This window comes from Scatophagus argus, chromosome 1 (genome assembly GCF_020382885.2).
Source record: "Scatophagus argus isolate fScaArg1 chromosome 1, fScaArg1.pri, whole genome shotgun sequence".
NCBI lineage: Eukaryota > Metazoa > Chordata > Actinopteri > Scatophagidae > Scatophagus > Scatophagus argus.
Window position 1 is genome coordinate 11,236,706 of NC_058493.1, and position 18,271 is coordinate 11,254,976.

The 18,271-nt window shown below is 39.0% G+C and overlaps 3 protein-coding genes across 3 annotated transcripts; 1 reads left to right on the forward strand and 2 right to left on the reverse strand.

The window, feature by feature from the left end:
• Positions 1–1,396: 1,396 nt before the first annotated feature.
• Positions 1,397–3,208, reverse strand: si:dkey-148a17.6 (uncharacterized protein LOC108190685 homolog). Its single transcript, XM_046383135.1, has one exon. The coding sequence runs from the start codon at positions 3,076–3,078 to the stop codon at positions 1,993–1,995; it is 1,086 nt and encodes a 361-aa protein (XP_046239091.1). The 5' UTR covers positions 3,079–3,208; the 3' UTR covers positions 1,397–1,992.
• A 624-nt stretch (positions 3,209–3,832) lies between these two features.
• On the reverse strand, positions 3,833–5,004 carry LOC124056056 (leukotriene B4 receptor 1-like). Its single transcript, XM_046383145.1, has one exon. The coding sequence runs from the start codon at positions 4,829–4,831 to the stop codon at positions 3,854–3,856; it is 978 nt and encodes a 325-aa protein (XP_046239101.1). The 5' UTR covers positions 4,832–5,004; the 3' UTR covers positions 3,833–3,853.
• A 2,050-nt stretch (positions 5,005–7,054) lies between these two features.
• Positions 7,055–18,071, forward strand: LOC124056042 (E3 ubiquitin-protein ligase AMFR-like). Its single transcript, XM_046383120.1, has 14 exons — positions 7,055–7,247; positions 7,782–8,120; positions 8,213–8,305; positions 8,451–8,615; positions 10,866–11,018; positions 11,841–11,881; positions 12,536–12,668; positions 12,771–12,904; positions 13,052–13,162; positions 13,628–13,824; positions 13,933–14,036; positions 15,509–15,643; positions 15,775–15,965; positions 16,268–18,071. The coding sequence occupies exons 2-14, from the start codon at positions 7,866–7,868 to the stop codon at positions 16,422–16,424; spliced, it is 1,869 nt and encodes a 622-aa protein (XP_046239076.1). The 5' UTR covers positions 7,055–7,247; positions 7,782–7,865; the 3' UTR covers positions 16,425–18,071.
• The last annotated feature ends 200 nt before the right edge of the window (positions 18,072–18,271 follow it).

The window sequence follows — 18,271 nt, forward strand, 5'->3', positions numbered from 1 at the left end:
TTGCATCAAAATGCAAAGTTGATGAAAGACAATTGGCCCATTATATTGGCCCATATACCACACGGCTGTTGCTGCCTCATGCACAAACTCTTTCTTATTCTGTGAGAAAAGGTCGAGCATGCCTCGGGGTCAACTATGTTTTCTTGTGTGATCTTGTCCGACACAAATCTTTTTTGACACACCCTATGCTCTCTGAATTTCCCTCTGTCACTGCTAAAATTATTCTGACTTGCTAATATTCAGCAGCACCAAAGAGGTGATGAATACTGTCACAATACATTCACTCAGTTCAAATCATTATCACAACATACAAAAGTCACCTCAGGGAGAAATCAGTATGAAATGTCAGTTTTCCCAAAGGTTCAAACTTTTTTCTCCCCATAACTAAACTAGACTAGAACTTGTCATTTGATCTGTCCTTCCTATATGTCAAGAATTACAACCAGTCACCTTTGAAATGCCCATATAGGATGTGAGCCATGGTTATAGAACATTAAGATGTATGTCAGCCTGGATGTTTTCAGTCTTATAGTGTGATCAATAAAATCGATGCCCATTACCTGGAAACAGAATGATTAGTTACATTTAAGAAACATTTCATGGGACTGAGAGATAAAAATATTATTATTATTATTATTGTGATACCACATTGAAATGGTGTAGTGCAATACCACAAGTGCAATATTAAGGACTACTTTCCTGGACTACCTCATACTTGCACACACTTGCACATGCATATTTATGCTACTATATGCTAAAACTGGTTTCTTTATTTAAATGTTTAGTTTTTATATTCTATTTTTATTTAGCTTATATTTTTATTTTATTCAACTAACTTTTTATCTCGTATTTTTATATTTTTATATTCTACTTATTGCTCCCAGGACCTGAGTCCTAATTTTGTACCATAAACATGTGAATGTGAGCTGGTATGACAATAAAGTTGCTTGAATCCTTGAAAACTCTGTTATCACAAACACAGCTCCACTGCCATCTACTGGCCATGGTGGCTGGTGGTCATATCAAAAGACAAACTTAATATGCTAATAAGAGTCTATAATGAATTTCTAACTGACATATAAATTAAGAAATTAGTTAATAAGCTGAGGCTAAACTGTGTTTTTTAGGACTGTGACAAACATTAGGACATTATTCCGCTTTTTGCTGCTCAACAAAGGGAACATGCAGTTTTTCATTTTGCAATCTTTTCAGTCAGAGGAAGTCAAAAGCATTACTGTTGTCCGAAGTGAAATACCATGGCAACTTTTTTGCTCATTTGTCATGAGTGAAAATAATTTTTACAACTATCATAATTTTTGTACTCTACAAAAAAGAGAGAGAAGCATAAAGTGAACTGTGAGCAGTTTTGTTACATGAGTTCACAATCACACGCTCAGACTGTATCAGAGATGTTAAAGTTTACCAACAAACAGAGACAGCACATTTAACAAGTTCTTAAAGTGTTAGTCTTCTAGACAATCTTACTTAAACCAAGACAGCCAAAGCTGTGACCGAAATATTTTTCTGTGGCAAGAATGTAAGAAGAAGTGGCAGACAACCACGGGATTAAAACATAAATGTGTTTTGTAACCATATTCCTGCACTTACAGTCAATGAAAACAATTGACATTGAAAAAACAGAATTAACAACATAATCACTATCATTTCTCTTTCTTGACATTAACAAAAACAAAACTTTACATTGAGGAATGTCTAAAGCATGTAGGCAGAGTTTTTAATACGTTACACGTTTATAAATACAACATTTTAAAAAAAGTAATGTAAAAAACATAATATGAATTTTTTCTTTTAAACATGTAAAACAGATCATTTACAGAGTTAGAAAAGTATTGCACAGAAAAACTGACTTCCTGTTCATCTGTGTTGTAATCTCAGCTCCATTTCAGGCATAATTTTCTTAATATCCAGCACACAGAAACAGAGTAATATATACAAAGAGACACACAGCACTGATGTAATACATTTTCATTATCAGGACGGGTTAGTTTCACACATTTTTATCAATATGTCCATTTGCTCCTTTGACTCAGACACACACTGAGAACTGTGGGTCTGATTGCTGTGTCGCTTGGACACAAAGGACACCTCTCTATTGCCCTCACCTGGAGAAGTGCTGGAGATGTGGCGGAAGAGCTTCTGCATGCCAGTGTCACGCAAGGAACTTCTGAAGGAGCGAGCTGCGAACATATAGAGGATCGGGTTAGCAGTGCTGCTGATGAAGACCATTGCTCCAGCAATGAAGGTTGTGGTGCTCCTGACACTCTCCAGCTTCTCTGCTGTGCCAGGGTAGGAGTCTTGAGTGGCCAGGATGATGAGTGAGAGAACATTTCCTATGTGATGAGGCGTCCAGCAAATGGCAAATACAACCACTACACTGGCAATCAGAACTGTGGACTTGCGTTTGGATTTGAAAGTCATCTGAGTAATACGACTACACAGACAGCCATAGCAGAGCACGAGGATGGAGAATGGAAGTATGTAGCCCATAAATGTCTCTAACAGCACACACACCAACTCCTGGGTTGTAGAAGTGTATTCCCGATACAGACAGTGCTCCTCACCAGACTCCTTCCCGACAACCTGAGTTGGGATGACAGGTATGCTGAACAAGAATGCTGCAGTCCACAGAGCCAGCAGAACTTTATTTAAAGCTTTTTTCCTCTTCCAGCCAGCTGAGACAAAGGGATAGCGCACAGCCACAAAGCGCTCAACGCTCATGAGGGTTATGAAGAATACGCTGCTATACATACAGGCATTGATCACGTATACCATTGCCTTGCAGGAGACCTCTCCAAATACCCAAGACTGGGCCAGGGAGTAGATCCATAGAGGCAGGGTGATGAGGACCAGCAGGTCAGCAGCAGCCAGGTGCAGGATTAGCATTACAGTGTGGGAGCGCTGCTTGACGTGTCTCAGGATAGTCCATATCACCAGCAGGTTCCCCGGAGCTCCTATCAGGAAGGACAGACCCAGAATCACACAAGCAACTGCTGTCCCACCTTCAAACTCTTCAGGAGCCATTTCCTCTGGAGAAGGCAGCTTGGTTGACTGGTTCATGCTGCAAGTTTATGTGCTGACAGTGATGTCTGCATGTAAAGAAAAAAAACTAAGTGCTGTTTAAGCAAGTCTTCACTTCCCTTTATGAACAGACTGCACAGGAAAGGAGTTTCTTCACAGGGTTCTTAGAGACAAAAACGAGGTGATTCATGCAGGCATCATAGATTCAAAACAAATATGTGGTCAAAGTGGTTTAGAAATGAATGTCAGTTGTTTTTAATAGCATACATCAGCAGAGAGTAAATGTGGGAGCAACTCTATGCACACAATAATAATAGCCAAGGTAACATAATGAGCATCTGCATAAAGATAAAGTTTGTGAAACTACCATGATACACAGAAAATTACAACCAAATGGAGAACAACAACAAAATTTGTGAAATTCTTTCAATTAAACAAAACCTTTTTTGTCATTCAGGTACTCATAACACTTTTTCAAACGGGTCTTAAAAAGGTGTTGTTCTGTAGCTAAATATATTCCAAAGCTTTTAACTATATAGCAGCTAATTATCTTTAAAATTGAGAAACACATAAAGATTGTGATCACGTGCTTGCCTGCAACAACACCCAAGGGTAAACATGAAACAAGGACAGGAAGGTATAGTTTTTTTTTTAACATAAATCACAACACATTACCTTTGTCACCACTTATTAAATGTAACAAATGGACTTTCAAAACCTTAGATCACATATAGACCTTCATGTTCCCTTAATTAACAGCAGGAGACAAGTGTCACATTTTCCCTTCATCACAGTTTCAGAGATTCATTCTTTTTCACACAGAGTCAGACATCAGCTCTATGTGTGTATTTGCTGCCCTCTGGTCAGTCTGCTGCTGTACTACTAGCTCTCTGTGTTTGTTGGAATGATTTGCCATTTCCTGGAACAGCCTGACCAGTCGGGACTGCTCAAGACTTCCTCGCAAGTTCCTTGCAAAGAAAGTATATAACACAGGATTCACTGAACTGCTAATGAAAACAAGGGCACCAGAGCTAAAGACAACAATCTGCGGCACACATTCGTGTTCTGTACTTGATCTTAAGATGCAAACCACATCGATAATGTTAATGACATGATAAGGCAACCAGCACAATGTGAAGGCTATCACTACAGTGTAAATAAGAACCATGGATTTCTGTTTGGAGGTGAAATTTATTTTCCTAAGTTTAGCTGCTACTAGGCAGTAACAGATAATAAGGATGATAAACGGTACTGCAAAGCCTGCCAAGGTCTCCAGACATAACATGATGATTGCTTGAGTCACAGAGCTGAATTCCCTGATAAAACACTGCTCAGTTCCTTCATCCAAAGACTGAGACAGTGAAGCAGGCACTCCTAGAAGCACAGCAAGGAGCCACAAAAGTACGAGATATCCATTTATAGTGCTCTCGGTCTTCCACCGCATCATCACAAATGGATAACAGATGGCTAAAAAGCGTTCCATACCCATAAGGGTGATGAAGAAGATGCTGCTGAACATGCACACACTGACAATGTACACTAAAGCCTTGCAGGAGACCACTCCAAACACCCAGGCATGCAGCAGGGAATAGATCCATAGAGGCAGGGTGATGAGGACCAGCAGATCAGCAGCAGCCAGGTGCAGAATGAGCACTACAGTGTGGGAGCGCTGCTTGACGTGTCTCAGGATTGTCCAGATTACCAGCAGGTTCCCCGGAACCCCTATCAGGAAGGACAGACCCAGAATCACACAAGCCACTGCTGTCCCAACGTCAGTCTTCTCAGGCTCCATTTTCTAAAAAGGCAACCGTGCAGCTAAGTGGTTCATGATTCCTAAGAAAGCCTTGACAGAGACGTCCAGTGCTGTATAAGCAAGTCATTACTTCCCTTTATATAGATTGAACCGAAACCATTTTTTTCATATCCCCCTGAAAATAACAGACAGGATATGAAAAGAACTTTCAGTTTTTGTTCTGGTGTATAAAAAAAGAGACTTTATTGCTTATGTGTAACAGAGCAACTCAGTAAGATAGTATATTTGATTGCCATGTAATGATTTACTTTGCACGGTAAACAAAAAAGTCAAAGGTCTTTAATAGTTCCTTTACTCAAATAACTGGCTTAACCTCAACTTTCCTACTTCTGAAATAATCTGTTGCTATAACCTTTTGTAATTTAATGATATTTGACATCCAAGATCACATGCATTGCTTCCACCTTCTACAGAAAAAAAAAAAAAGCTTGACTGAGACAGAGTGTTTTTTGTCCCATATTATCCTTATTCTAGCTAGCTCAACAACCTTTGCATTTGCGACAACACCCCTTCACATCTGAACTTTGCACTCACTGTCAACTCCACCTGTGGTATGGAGGACAACTATTGGAATGGTTAATTATTACCATCGCTTACCTTGTCACTCTTGCCACAATCAGAATAATTACCCAGAATGCCCAGAACGCTGTAGGGAATATTTAGCTCCATACAGGCCACACTGCCTTGTCCTCCGTTGTCTTTAACCTTCACAACAATATTCTATATGTCTTTGAATTGTTGCTACTTTGCTAATAGGCACCTTCTGTTGATATGTAGAAGACCAGTGCAACGTTTCTCTATGATCTCCTAATATTAGTGCTTCTGGCTCCACACTGTTGATATGTTTTACAACAGACTGTAATCTGACTTTGTAACAAAGTGCGAAAACAACCAACACATTACAGGTAATGCACTGAAAACACGGATGCTAAAGGATGACAGGGGAAACACACACTGTGGAGCAAAGCTCATCAGGGTGACAGCTGAGGCAAAGGAGCTGTTCCTGAGCATGCTGGTCCCGCAATGGAGATTCCTGTTCTGTATATGTAATTGTATAATATACATTTACATTATGCACTGTATATATAATATACAGTCTATGGTCCTACCAAGACAAAAATAAGAATTAATTTTAATTATACTCTTTCTATTTTACTTACCTATTTTTTGGTAGCAAGGACAAAAAGAATTTCACTGCACATTGTGCTGTGTATGATTGTGTGTGTGACAAATAAGCCTATCTTGTATTTTGTATCTAGTCTCTTGCGGCAATAAAGGTTAAAATATCTGTATATTCAGGATGGGCTACAACTGAGAGGTGAAGTTTTTTTTCATTTTGTTTTTTGAGACGAGAATAAACCAAGAAAACACAAAAACATCTGAAAAGAAAATAGAAGTCTTTCAGCATGTACTGTTGATTAACAGATCAGAATTTGTTATTCAAACCGAGTTGCAAAAAGGGAAAGATTTTTTAATTGCTGTGACAACCAATAAAGCCTCCTCTCACAGCGTGGAGAGAAAAACACCGTTGATAAACACCGTTGATAAGTGTTAAAATGTATAACTGTGTCTTGTAGGTTTGACTGGGGACCCAATGTTGCATCTTTGAAATATATATACATAAGGTTATATAATGGGCGTAGGTTATATACTGTGTCTTCATCAAAAATTTTACCCAAGTTCTTGGAGGTTGGTCACCATGTCACTGTGTTAATGTAGAAAAAAGCTCCTAGTCCACCAGTAAGTTCGGTACCTGCTGGGAAAGTTTTGTGCAATTGTAATAAGGCTCAGTCCTATAGTCCCCGCGTAGTTTGTGGAAATTTTGTTTTTGAAAGTTTTGGAAATCAAATCTTCAAATAGAAAGAATGAGTTTCACAGTTCAAAGGACCTTAGATATAGATAGATCTGATCAAATAAGATCAGATCCATTATCAGATAACAAAAGATATGCAGCTGCAGTTCCTAGCCTAGAAATACACAAAGGATCTTCAAATTTTTTAAGTGTGTCAGAGAGAAAAAACACGATGAAAGAAATGAAATGCTTAGGGTGAACAGGAGAGCATACTGTTTGTCCTATGAAAGTCGACGAGCCAAAGACGCTTTGGTCAGCTTGATGAGAACAATCTGAAAAACCGGACACCATAGGACGTATCTACAGTAATTCCAGATGATGGCAGTAATGCAACACCGAAGATGTTAGCTTCCGTTAAACTCCAAAGAAGAGGAGGAAGAAGAAGAAGAAGAAACCTCCCTCCTTCTAGCTGCTTCTTGCTCGATGAAATAAACATGACGATGTTGTCAACTATATTGGTGTCAGTGCAGCTGCACTAAAAGTATAACATTGAATACGACAAGGGACGGTGGATATTGTATTTCACAAAATTTGTGACAAACCGTAAGTGATTATCTTCTAGGAGCTTGATGTCTGTTGTTTGCTAACAGTTGGTAGCTACGTAGCTAACAAGTAAGCTAGTATTAGGTAACGTTAGCCAGGTAAAGAGCTAACTGTTCATGTGGGGGGGCGTAAACTCCTATTTATTTGCTCGGAAAGTTTGCTCTACTAGGCATCTGTTGTAAGCTAGGTTAGCTTTTGACTTTGTTTGGTTGGTTTAATTAATTACACCTGAAAAAAGGCAGTTAACTCCCCGAGTGATTTTCACCTTTATGAACTGAATGGAGCTAACTTGGAAGTTAGCCTTGCTTAGAGAACCTACAGTAGGTTAGCTGACTCCCAGCTAGCTAATGTTAACGTTAGTCTTCTACTGTTATGAAAATCTTGCACTCGTGTTCCAAGTGGCCATTTCAAAATCATTACAAAATCATCAACGCGAATTTGCCACAGTCGTATGCCAGCACTGTCGTAGCTATGTACGCTTCAGCTTCATGTCAGTAGTTTTGCCAACGCGAGCTGTCTCACTTCTGCCTTCAGGTTGTTCGAGTTCTTGGATTGCAGAACTTGTCTTGGATTGAAACACCATTTTCACAGGTTGACAAGTGGACAGTAAACACTGCAATGCCTCTGCTGTTTTTGGAGAGGTTTCCTTGGCCCAGCCTACAGACCTACACAGCACTGAGTGTGGCTTTGCTCGCTGGCAGTATCTTCAGTGCCTACACCACTGTGACTGACCCAGGCTTTGGGGCCTTGGAGACTGATGAAACACCAGCTCCATCTGAAGTGGCTCTTGAACATCTAAACAATGATATTAGTAACACAGAACTGGCAACCACTGTCCTGTGGTATCTTGTCACTGACAGTCTCTTTGTATGGGTGAGTGTCATGTGATTTAAGACTTACCATCACTTGACAAGACAATGATGTTACAATAAGTAATTGTCACTGTATTCTCTGTGTCTCCTTAGGTCTTAGTCAACACCTTCTGCTGTTCCTTGATGTTAATTGCTAAAATGATTCAGTATGTGGTCTTTGGCCCTGTTAGAGTGAGTGAGAAGCAGGTGAGTCTGTGTCCTAACAGTTTTGAAATGATGAATAAAGCTATTATGCTTGGGGTTATTAACCCCTTTCAGAATCTTTGCAGCTCTATTTGCATTTAGACCTATCAGAAAAATGCATCTTATTTGATTTGTATTTATTCCTCAGCACCTGAAAGATAAGTTCTGGAACTTTATCTTCTACAAGTTTATTTTCATCTTTGGAGTTTTGAACGTGCAGACAGTAGAGGAGGTGGTCATGTGGTGTTTGTGGTTCTCTGCCCTGGTCTTTCTCCACCTCATGGTGCAGCTTTGCAAAGACCGGTTTGAATATGTAAGTATTATGAAGCATTTTTTAAAAATCTTTCTAATTCCCCAAACCTAGAAGCTTTGTGATTACCTTTGTGGTAATTTGGGCCAGGGCCATAACAAAATATATCAAACTGCTGACATGAATCTGTTATTTGTCTTTATATCGTCACAATATTCCAATCCATTTTTACAGAGAATACTCGCAACAACAAAATACATTTTCCCGTGTTCAACCAGCCAGTCAGCCAAAAGTATGGGTCATATAGGTGCTAATGAATACAAAACATCAGAAATAAGCTGACAGGGTTTTGAGCTCATACTTGTTAGGAAATGTCAGAAATGTCAGTTCAATTCAATTTTATTTAAAGTACCGATTCATAACACAGTTATCTCAAGACACTTTACAGGTGTGTAAACAACAACAAGAAAAACAACAAAAAAGAAGAGGATCAGTGAAAAACAGGTCCTAGGGCAAAATCCCACACTGAGTAAGCATGTGGCGACAGTGGCGAGGAAAAACTTCCTTTTAACAGGCAAAACCCTCGAGCAGAACCAGACTCAGTGTAGATGGCCTTCAGCTGTGGGGGGAGAGGAAAGACAGGGAGATGGAGAGAGACAGGAGAGGATCCAGTTGACTGTTGCTATTAGATATTACTAGTTTATAATTGGTAGACCTAAATGTCCCTGTATGCAACCTGTTCCTGTTTACTCTATCCAGTAAATGTGATAGGACTAAACCTGCATTCTTTGTGGCTTAGTAAATGCAAACCGAGACGCCTGATTAAAGCACTAAACTGTATAAATTAGTCTTTTTAAATGGTGTGGTTAGTGTCTCCCAAAAGTCTGAAAGTAACTGTGCTCTTTTCAGTTCTGGATCTATTAATAGGTCTGGCTTGTTAGGCTACTGATACAGTTTCAGTTGCTACATTCATCTACATGTCTCTGTGTCAGATTGTGCTCTACATGTCGGGGTAAACAAAATATCAGGTTTTAATCACCTCCTTGCAAGCAGTGAAATTTAAAATGAGCATTAAGTTGGTATGTTGCCTGTGATGTAATGCTGACTGACTTAGTATACCAGAAGATAATTTTTTTATGTGTAACTGTCTGCTAGTCTTTGATTCTGTCTCTCGGCATAGATTGGAGATCTGCATTTATTGGGGTTGTTTTGATACCAATACCAGTGTTGAAAATGCCTCTGATCCCGCCTAAAATGCTGGATTGGATATCAGCAAGTACGCAAGTCTGTGCTCTGATCTGATAACATGATTTTAAAAGACAAAAGAATATTATTTATGGATATTGTCAGAAGAAGCCAGTATCCAGAAAACAATTTTCAAGCAGATCCATAACATAACATTTATGCAGGGTTAGTGGTATACAACTTTTAAAAATAATAGTAAGGTATATGTTTAATGCACTGCAGCCGATACTCATTCAGTAGCACATCTCTAGCATTTATACATGTTCTTTTCTGGTTTACTGTCAGTTGTGTCAGCTCAACTGTTTTCCTTCCTGTTTACCTGTTTCTTTTGATTGTAACTTGGAGGTGAAAATCAGACATATAGGTTAAACTACAAAGCAAGGGAAACCTTGCGGTATTCAGTTTTTACAGAACTGATCTTATCTTTCAGCTCAGCTGCATTAATGGGGTCCTAAATTGTATTCTGTTCACTGCAGACAATGTTACTGTTAGCTTATGTATGTGAGCAGGTTATTGGTTTGAAAGGGTTTGTGTAAAATTTGGAAGGAAAAGTTCATGTTTTCTGCTCAGCTTCTACAGCAGAGTGTGGCATTTTGCCCCAACTGTGCATGAGTGTGTGAGCTGGTATACAAAAAAGCTTTCTTTGGTGGTGGAATTATTTATTTTGATACATTAATATTCACCTTTTTAACTGTTTTGTTGTTATATTTCATTTAGCAGTTTACCATCAACAGCTCTGTTTTTCATGAACATCTTCACGAAGATTTTGCATGATTTGATGTTGTATTCTTTAAATGCCAGAATATCTGTACTATAAGATTGTGAGCATTAAAACAAGCTAAATTCATCATGAATTCTCAAATAGTTACGACTAGTCAACCTTATTTACATATGTTGCAGTATCACATAGAATGTTTTGGTGGGCTATACAGGCCCACATGAGCAACACTTCTCAGACCAACACCAACAAGAAGAAAAAACAAAACTTCCTTAGAAATTTACATAATGAAAGGGAAATTTTTTGAGAGAGGCACAGTCCAATTAAAATCCACATTTTCTTCCTTACAGCTGTCTTTCTCACCTTCCACTCCCATGAACAGTCATGTGCGAGTGCTCTGTCTGCTGGTCTCCCTGCTGCTGGACTGCTGTGGCCTTGCTGTGATCTGTGGTCTGCTGGGAGCTTCCCATGGCATGCATACCCTCTCCTTTATGGCAGCAGAGGTAAGAACCATTTTAACCAAGTGTAACACTGTGGACGTTCAGACTTTGGGTTAATCCCATGTGGTTGTTTAAGATTTATCCTTTTAATCAATAGGAGTATTCCTCCTAGGGCTGGGTAAATCAGTAATATGTTTCCTTGTGAATTCTGTTTTTATGGAAAACCAAGATTCTTTGCATTATCTAAGCAAGAAACCAAAGTATCTTAAAAGCTTAAAAATCTCTTCTGATGTCAGCTGATTAAATGGTAAAACAGATGGGGACAGCACAACACTGCATAATTAAACCATGCAACAAGAATTGCCTCCTCATGTTAGAGGAACTTCCTCCATTGAATGAAATTGTTTTCACACAATAATCATAATTTCACTACTGTCTCCTGTGAAGCCAATCCATTTATAAGACAACGATTAAACATGATAGCAGGAAATGCGCAGTTGTAATTGTTAACATTAATAATGGTTATATTTTATTTAGATGTGCTAGTTCAGTGCAGGGATCAAGTATTGTGCATGCTGGCTCATGAGCATAGCTTACTGGGGCACTAGAATCATCCATAATATTTTCAGTTACAACTGTGTTTTTCCTGGCATGTGGAGAAAAGACAAAATTTGTCTCCATAAGTTGCCTCCATAAGGCAGCTGAGGTTTAGCCTAACACACACACAGTTTAAAAGAACAAAACATTTTCTTCTCATTTCTTTCAAATAGTGATTTCTTTTTTTTAATCTTACGGCACAACTATAACATTATATTTTGGATTGTTTCATGTGGAAAGTGAAATACAAGAATTACATTGTGCGCACCTATATGCTTTTGTCTTCAGTGTCTGCTAGTGACTGTACGTACTGGGCATGTCATCATGCGGTAAGTCCCTTTTAAAGCCTCCTCACACATGCATGCATGCACGTGCACATATGTAGCAGAACAGATGACATAGCCTGAGTAGATTTAGAATCAGGCGCTAATGTTGGCGACACCATTTGTAGTCCTCTGGTTCCATTACACCCGAATGAAAGGCTTCTTTATCCCGTAGAGGAGGGTTAGGATTATACAAGCAGCAGAAACAACTCTAATCAGCTGAGGTGCCCATAGATATATTATCTCTAGTCTAAAATTGAAACGAACTGCCTCGTACTTGAACAATAATGATTTCATGTTGTTATCTTGGTTTGTGTTTAATCTGAGTTACCACACGTAAAAGATTAGGAGTTCAGGGGCGTTGGACTATTTACACTTGTTTTTGTTTTTTGTTTTTTTTTTTTTTTTAATCCAAGCGTATTGGCTTTATGCCATCATACATCGGAAAATTATGTGCTTCTCTCTCATTACACTGTTATTTGCTCATATTTGTTATTTTGATAGCTTTGCCACTGCTTTGTATAATACCCATTACTGTACCATCATTCTTTCGGTTCTTTCTTGCCAGTCCCCATCTACGATAAGGGCTCAGTCATCCACCGTATTGTCTAAATATCGCCTGTGTTTCATGGTGTGAACAAGCTGTGCATGTTCCCTCAGATACTCCATTCACCTGTGGGATCTGAAGCATCCAGGAACCTGGGAGAGTAAGGGAACGTATGTCTACTACACAGACTTCATCATGGAGTTGGCTATGCTCTTTCTGGACCTCATCCACCATATACATATGCTGGTTAGTCACAGAGGGAACAGGTGTTGGCACTGTGATTCAGTCTGTCCCAGTCTATTTTTTTAGTTCCCCTAATCTTTAATCTTTCACCGTATGTCTCTTTAGCTTTTTGGCAACATCTGGCTGTCCATGGCGAGCTTGGTTATCTTCATGCAGCTGCGGTATCTCTTCCATGAGGTCCAGCGCCGTGTCCGACGTCACAAGAACTACCTCCGCGTCATCAACAACATGGAGGCTAGGTGATTATATATTTAGATTGAATTGTTTTTCCCCTTTATCCCTTTTGGGTTTGTGTTTTCTTGTTTGTTTAATTGAATTATTTATACTAAAATCTTTGTGTTTCCATGGATCATTATCTGTATGCATTCTGATCTTTATTTGTGCAGATTTTCTGTTGCTACTGCAGAGGAGCTGGCCGCTAATGATGATGACTGTGCCATCTGCTGGGATACCATGTTGACAGCACGCAAATTACCCTGCGGTCATCTCTTCCACAAGTAAAGTGTTTAGTCGGCAGCAGTTGCTTGTATGCATGATATATTCCACGTGGTATTGTAATACAGTGCCACTGACCTGTGGCTCCATAGCTTAGAAAGGCTTTATCTTTACTTAAAGAATAAAGATGGCTAAAGGAGAGATCGCAGAAAAAGTAGACAAGAAGATGTACCAGCCTTGAATGCAGTATTTTTATTTTGGCTAGTATACAAAATCTTTGATAAATTGTATTTTTGTGGTAAATCTGACCTCAAAACAGTTCACATGATATGTGTATTGTTTTGTTTGGGTGTTATTTCATTGACTTTGTAGTGAAAATGTCAGCTTTACTCAGATGATCTTGATGTTTAGCTTGTTCTGAAAAGAATGTTGAAGTTTTTATACAGAGAAATTGCATAATAACGTTTGTGATGTGTGTCTATGTGTGTGTGTTTGTGTTTTTTATTTATTTATTTATTTTTTTAAAGCTCTTGTTTGCGCTCATGGCTTGAGCAGGACACCTCGTGCCCTACATGTAGGACATCCCTGAACATTAACGGGGACGGGGGCCAGCCCAGAAACCAGCAGCAGGGTGGTGGTTTGGAAGACAACATCGGCCCAGTAGGAGCTGCTGCAGATGCTAGAACACATAACAACCAACATAATCACTTCTTTCACTTTGATGGTAAGTCTGTCAAACACAAATCCAGGAATGAATTTGGTTGTGAAGTTGGCTTACCTTGGCTAGACTGTGTGTGACAATGAATTCTGAAATCCTTACATTGTCTTACAGGATCTCGCATTGCCAGCTGGCTGCCCAGTTTCTCAGTGGAAGTAATGCACACCACCAATATACTGGGCATGGCTCAAGCCAACAACTCCCAGCTCATGGCCATGGTCAGTTCACATTTAGACTTAGACTTAGACTTGCTTTATTGTCATTCAGCAAACCCATCAACCATGCACATATTGAACGAAATATCGTTGCTTTGCTCACAGAAAGTCAGGCATTAAATAATCTCTGTAGAAAAAAAATAAATATAATATAAGGTACTGGTATTGTGAAAAAAAAGGAAAATGCTAAATATATAAAGTATTGTGAGAATAAAGTGACACGAAGTAAAAATAAAGTGACGGATAGTGATATTGTTGCATCAAGGTAGCATTCAGGCAGCATATTAAAGTACCACATGTTACATGTCCCAGGTCCCAGTAAGGCTTCCTGAATGGTTTATGGTCTGATGAAATTTCTGTTGGTTTTAAGAGAGATGATAAATGGATAGCAGTTTGATGCTAGGTGTTGAATCCTTTATCTAGTCAGTTGGTGACAGTCTTTATGCCTTTGTGCCAGTTGCCGGATACATTTTGTTTGTCAGGTTGTCCATTCGTCCTTCTGTACATGAATGAGATATCTCAGGATCACCTTGAGGGAATTTCTTTAAATTTAACACACACTTCCACTTGGACCCAAGGATGAACTGATGAGAATTTGGTGGTCAAAGGTTTAGCTTACTGTAACCTCAAATGTGACCAACACATTTTTGCCCATAACTCAAGAATTCATACACTAATTATGACAAAATTTCAGGTGAATGTCTAATAGGATAAAATTATTTTGTTTATTCAACACCATAACTCAGAACATAAGGGGATATTGTGACCACATTTCAGATTTGGTCATATGTTGAATTTTTGGTGCTGACGGGTAGAATTTGTAACTTCATGTTTCTCACATCTTCATGTTTTCTCACTAGAAATCATTCACAGGAATCAAACATGTCATTATAGTCATAACATCTATTTCACCCCCCAAAAATCTTCACAACATAATACAGTATTATGAGTGTGGAAGGAAATGGATGTAAACTTCAATTTGCCTGTTTATAGAGTCATACAACATCTTACTGTGAGGTGGTTATTCTAGTTTGATACCTTTTTGCATAAAGCCAATGCTGATATCATGTTGTCCCACTCTTCATGCTCTGTGCTGTAGCTTCAAAATATTGACAGGGTTGTGTACCATGGCCCAAATGCTCTTCATATCATTACTTTGACCACATGGTATTTGACTTCCTTGGTAAATCTTGTTGACATAGTCCTAACCTCTTTATTTAATCAATCAATCAATTTAGTAGAAACTGTAAAAAGGATGCCAAATACAACATACGAAGTGATTCTTAGTAGTGAAAAATGTTTACTTGTAAATCACGAATACTCTATGTAGAGACTATGCTTATGTCAACACTTTAAAAAGAAGAAAAATACACAATTTATAACTTCCACTTATGTTACTGTTTTCTCTCCAGCAGTCTTTCTCTAAATCATTTCTCTGGTGCTCTCTTTGCTTTTAATATGTCTTCTGGCCTCAGGCCCATCAGATCCAGGAGATGTTCCCTCAGGTGCCCTCCTACCTGGTGATGCAGGACCTGCAGTTGACTCGCTCTGTGGAGGTCACTACTGACAACATCCTGGAGGGACGCATTCAGGTTCCTTTCCAAACGCAGGTCAGTGAGTTGGGGGTTAACAACTCTGTCAATGCTTCCTCACTCACCTTTTCATGTTGTTCACATTTCTGTGATTTTATTGAAAGAATTCAGCAGTCTTTTAAAGTATTTTGCCTGTGTTCCTTCCTCAGGCCATAGAGCGTGGCCCTACACAGGTGAGCCCTGGTCCAGATGAGCAGGAAGGCTCCAGTGGAGCAGCTGATCAGGGCCTCAGTGAGTCAGACAACATCGAGGTAAGAGGAGGTCGCTTCTCGAAGTCGGCTGAGGAGAGGCAGAAGATGTTAAGACAGAGGAAAGAAGAGATGCTTCAGCAAGCGCGCAGGTTTGCACACTTTGGAGTTCTCTACCTCATAGGAAGTGGTGTTGTGGTGGAAGCTATTGTTTTTTATTTCAATTTTTTTCTTTCTTTTATTTTTGAAAAGACACTTTTGAGGTCATTCGTATGACCTGTCTTTATTATACTGCACGGTAACTCTGTTCTGTACAAATTGTGTTGATGAAAGTAGGCTTTTCCTTGTGAGACAAGTTTGTTTCAGCATGGGAACCAAGGCGTAGTTGTACAGCACTAACAAGTAATTTCTGGTTGGCTTCTTTTTCTCATTATTTTGCATTACTTCCCTGTAGGCGATACCTGAACAAGAGTCCAGAGGACCAGGATGAGGATTTGCCTGGACTGGAGGAGGACACTGTTCCAGAAGTAAACTTGGCAGTGCTGAGACGTCGAACCATGGCGGCAGCTGCAGAGAGACGCATACAAAATCAGCAAGACCCTGCACCCTGATACACAGATTGGCTTCAATAGGAGTGTCTATCACATCCCAAGAGGCACTAACAGAGCTATTTAAACATCCCGTCTCTCCCATTCAGTGTACAGTCAGTGGTCATCACCTATTCAATACTGTAATTAAAAAGCATTGCAAACATGGCCTTTGGGCTGCCTAAATAAGGTGAGACTTTTGTGAGTAGCTCACTGATTCTAGAGTATTTGGAACATTTTAAATTCATGGGTGCATGTCAAGAAATGCAAAGTTGCATTGCCCTTTATTCATGTGCCACACATTGCAACCACCAGCTTGAGTGGGGAGTCAGTATCTGCCATTATTGGGTCTGGCTATGAAAAGTGAGCATGCTTTGCATTCAGAAGAGTCTTTTTTGAGAGAGCTTTGAAGGTGTCATTACTAGAAAAAAGCTGTCTATTTTTGTTTATTTTCTTTTAATCAGACTTTTTTTTCCCACATGTGTTGCTCAAGGCAGAAAGCTACTTATTCTGGATGAAGAAACTCATCTGATGTATTTGTGTGCTATTCTTTTGTGAGTTTCAACTGTGAATTAAGTGTAGGCAAAATAACAACACATTTTTATTTCTTACCCTGGAGTAAGAGAATGTCACTTTAGTATTGGTCAGCCTTTTCTGTCAAATATGAATGTTTCTATCAAGAATAATGCTGCAAACAAAGTGTTTTTGACCCACATGGGTTCTGTGTTTAGTGTGTAATATCACCCATTGCAAACTGTTTGCATTTCGTTATTTAACAAGGGGGCGGGTGGGGCTGCAAGTCTTTGTGTTCTAATGCTGTTCCCTTGAGATACATAGGCAACAAAGGGGGTGTGTTACATTTTGTACAAGTACAATAGGTGTCATCCTTGAGTCTTTCTTAAGTTAACCTCTGTTGAGCAGCACTGTTTTATTCATGCAGCATTTGTCCACTCGCATTGAGAAGTGCTTATTCAAACGTCATCCTGTGAAGAGCAGAATTTTCTTGTGCCCAAAGATGTTATATAAATAATGTACAGCAGTATATGACATGGACTAGGCCCTTGAAACATTTTTGGTAATACCAAATTTTTACTAAATCTGTAGCTGGTTACGACATATCGATGGATTCAAAGATGGAAACTATTATAATTGTTTAGTTTCTTGTGATTTCAGTGCAGTAATAAGGGCAGTTTGGGGTGAGATATGCATGAATTTAGACAAGTGCTTTTGTTTCCTTCCACTCTATCCCAAAGAGCAGCCCACAAACTTCCACATAAAGCTGAAGTGTTGTGATCTTTATTGTGTGTTCACTTTATTGCTCAAACTCTGTTTTGGTTGTAAGAGGATACAATATAGGATTTAGATTTCCTTTAGTCAAAATGTAAAGAAAGTAATTGGACAGCTTTGTTTTAATTTTCAGTTTTTACATAAAGCTATTTAACATCTCTTAATATCCATGATATATTTTCCTATTCATGGGTTATCTTTCATAACCCTTGTGTTAATTTAATCAAAACTGAAATGCTTTTTTGAACTGAGCTTTCCTGTATTTTTGTGCCTAAATCAAGAATGGTTCAGCTGTGGATAATTTCTGTAAATCTAGTTTTTGTAAAATATGTTAATACAAAAGACTCAATAAAAAGAGCTTCTACAGCTTTCTAACAAAATGTAGCCATGTAATCTCGCTTCTTGAAACAGACTGCCACGGACCTGGTTGAGATTACACTGCTGAAAATACGACAATGAACCCTGTCTCCTGAAGTGGCCAGTATCCAGTACAATCGACCGTTGACTCTGTTAGTGTGTGTTTGCGCGTGCGTGCTGGACTGATTTAGAAGGATATCGTATTTAGCTGCCAGTGGGTTAAAACA

Excerpts from the sequence above, each read along its gene's own strand:
- si:dkey-148a17.6 (XM_046383135.1), bottom strand. The coding sequence starts at position 3,078 with ATGAACCAGTCAACCAAGCTGCCTTCTCCAGAGGAAATGGCTCCTGAA.
- LOC124056042 (XM_046383120.1), top strand. The coding sequence starts at position 7,866 with ATGCCTCTGCTGTTTTTGGAGAGGTTTCCTTGGCCCAGCCTACAGACC. Across the intron at positions 8,616-10,865 it reads GCAAAGACCGGTTTGAATAT|CTGTCTTTCTCACCTTCCAC; the intron begins GTAAGTATTATG and ends TCTTCCTTACAG. Across the intron at positions 12,905-13,051 it reads ATCAACAACATGGAGGCTAG|ATTTTCTGTTGCTACTGCAG; the intron begins GTGATTATATAT and ends TTATTTGTGCAG.
- LOC124056056 (XM_046383145.1), bottom strand. The coding sequence starts at position 4,831 with ATGGAGCCTGAGAAGACTGACGTTGGGACAGCAGTGGCTTGTGTGATT.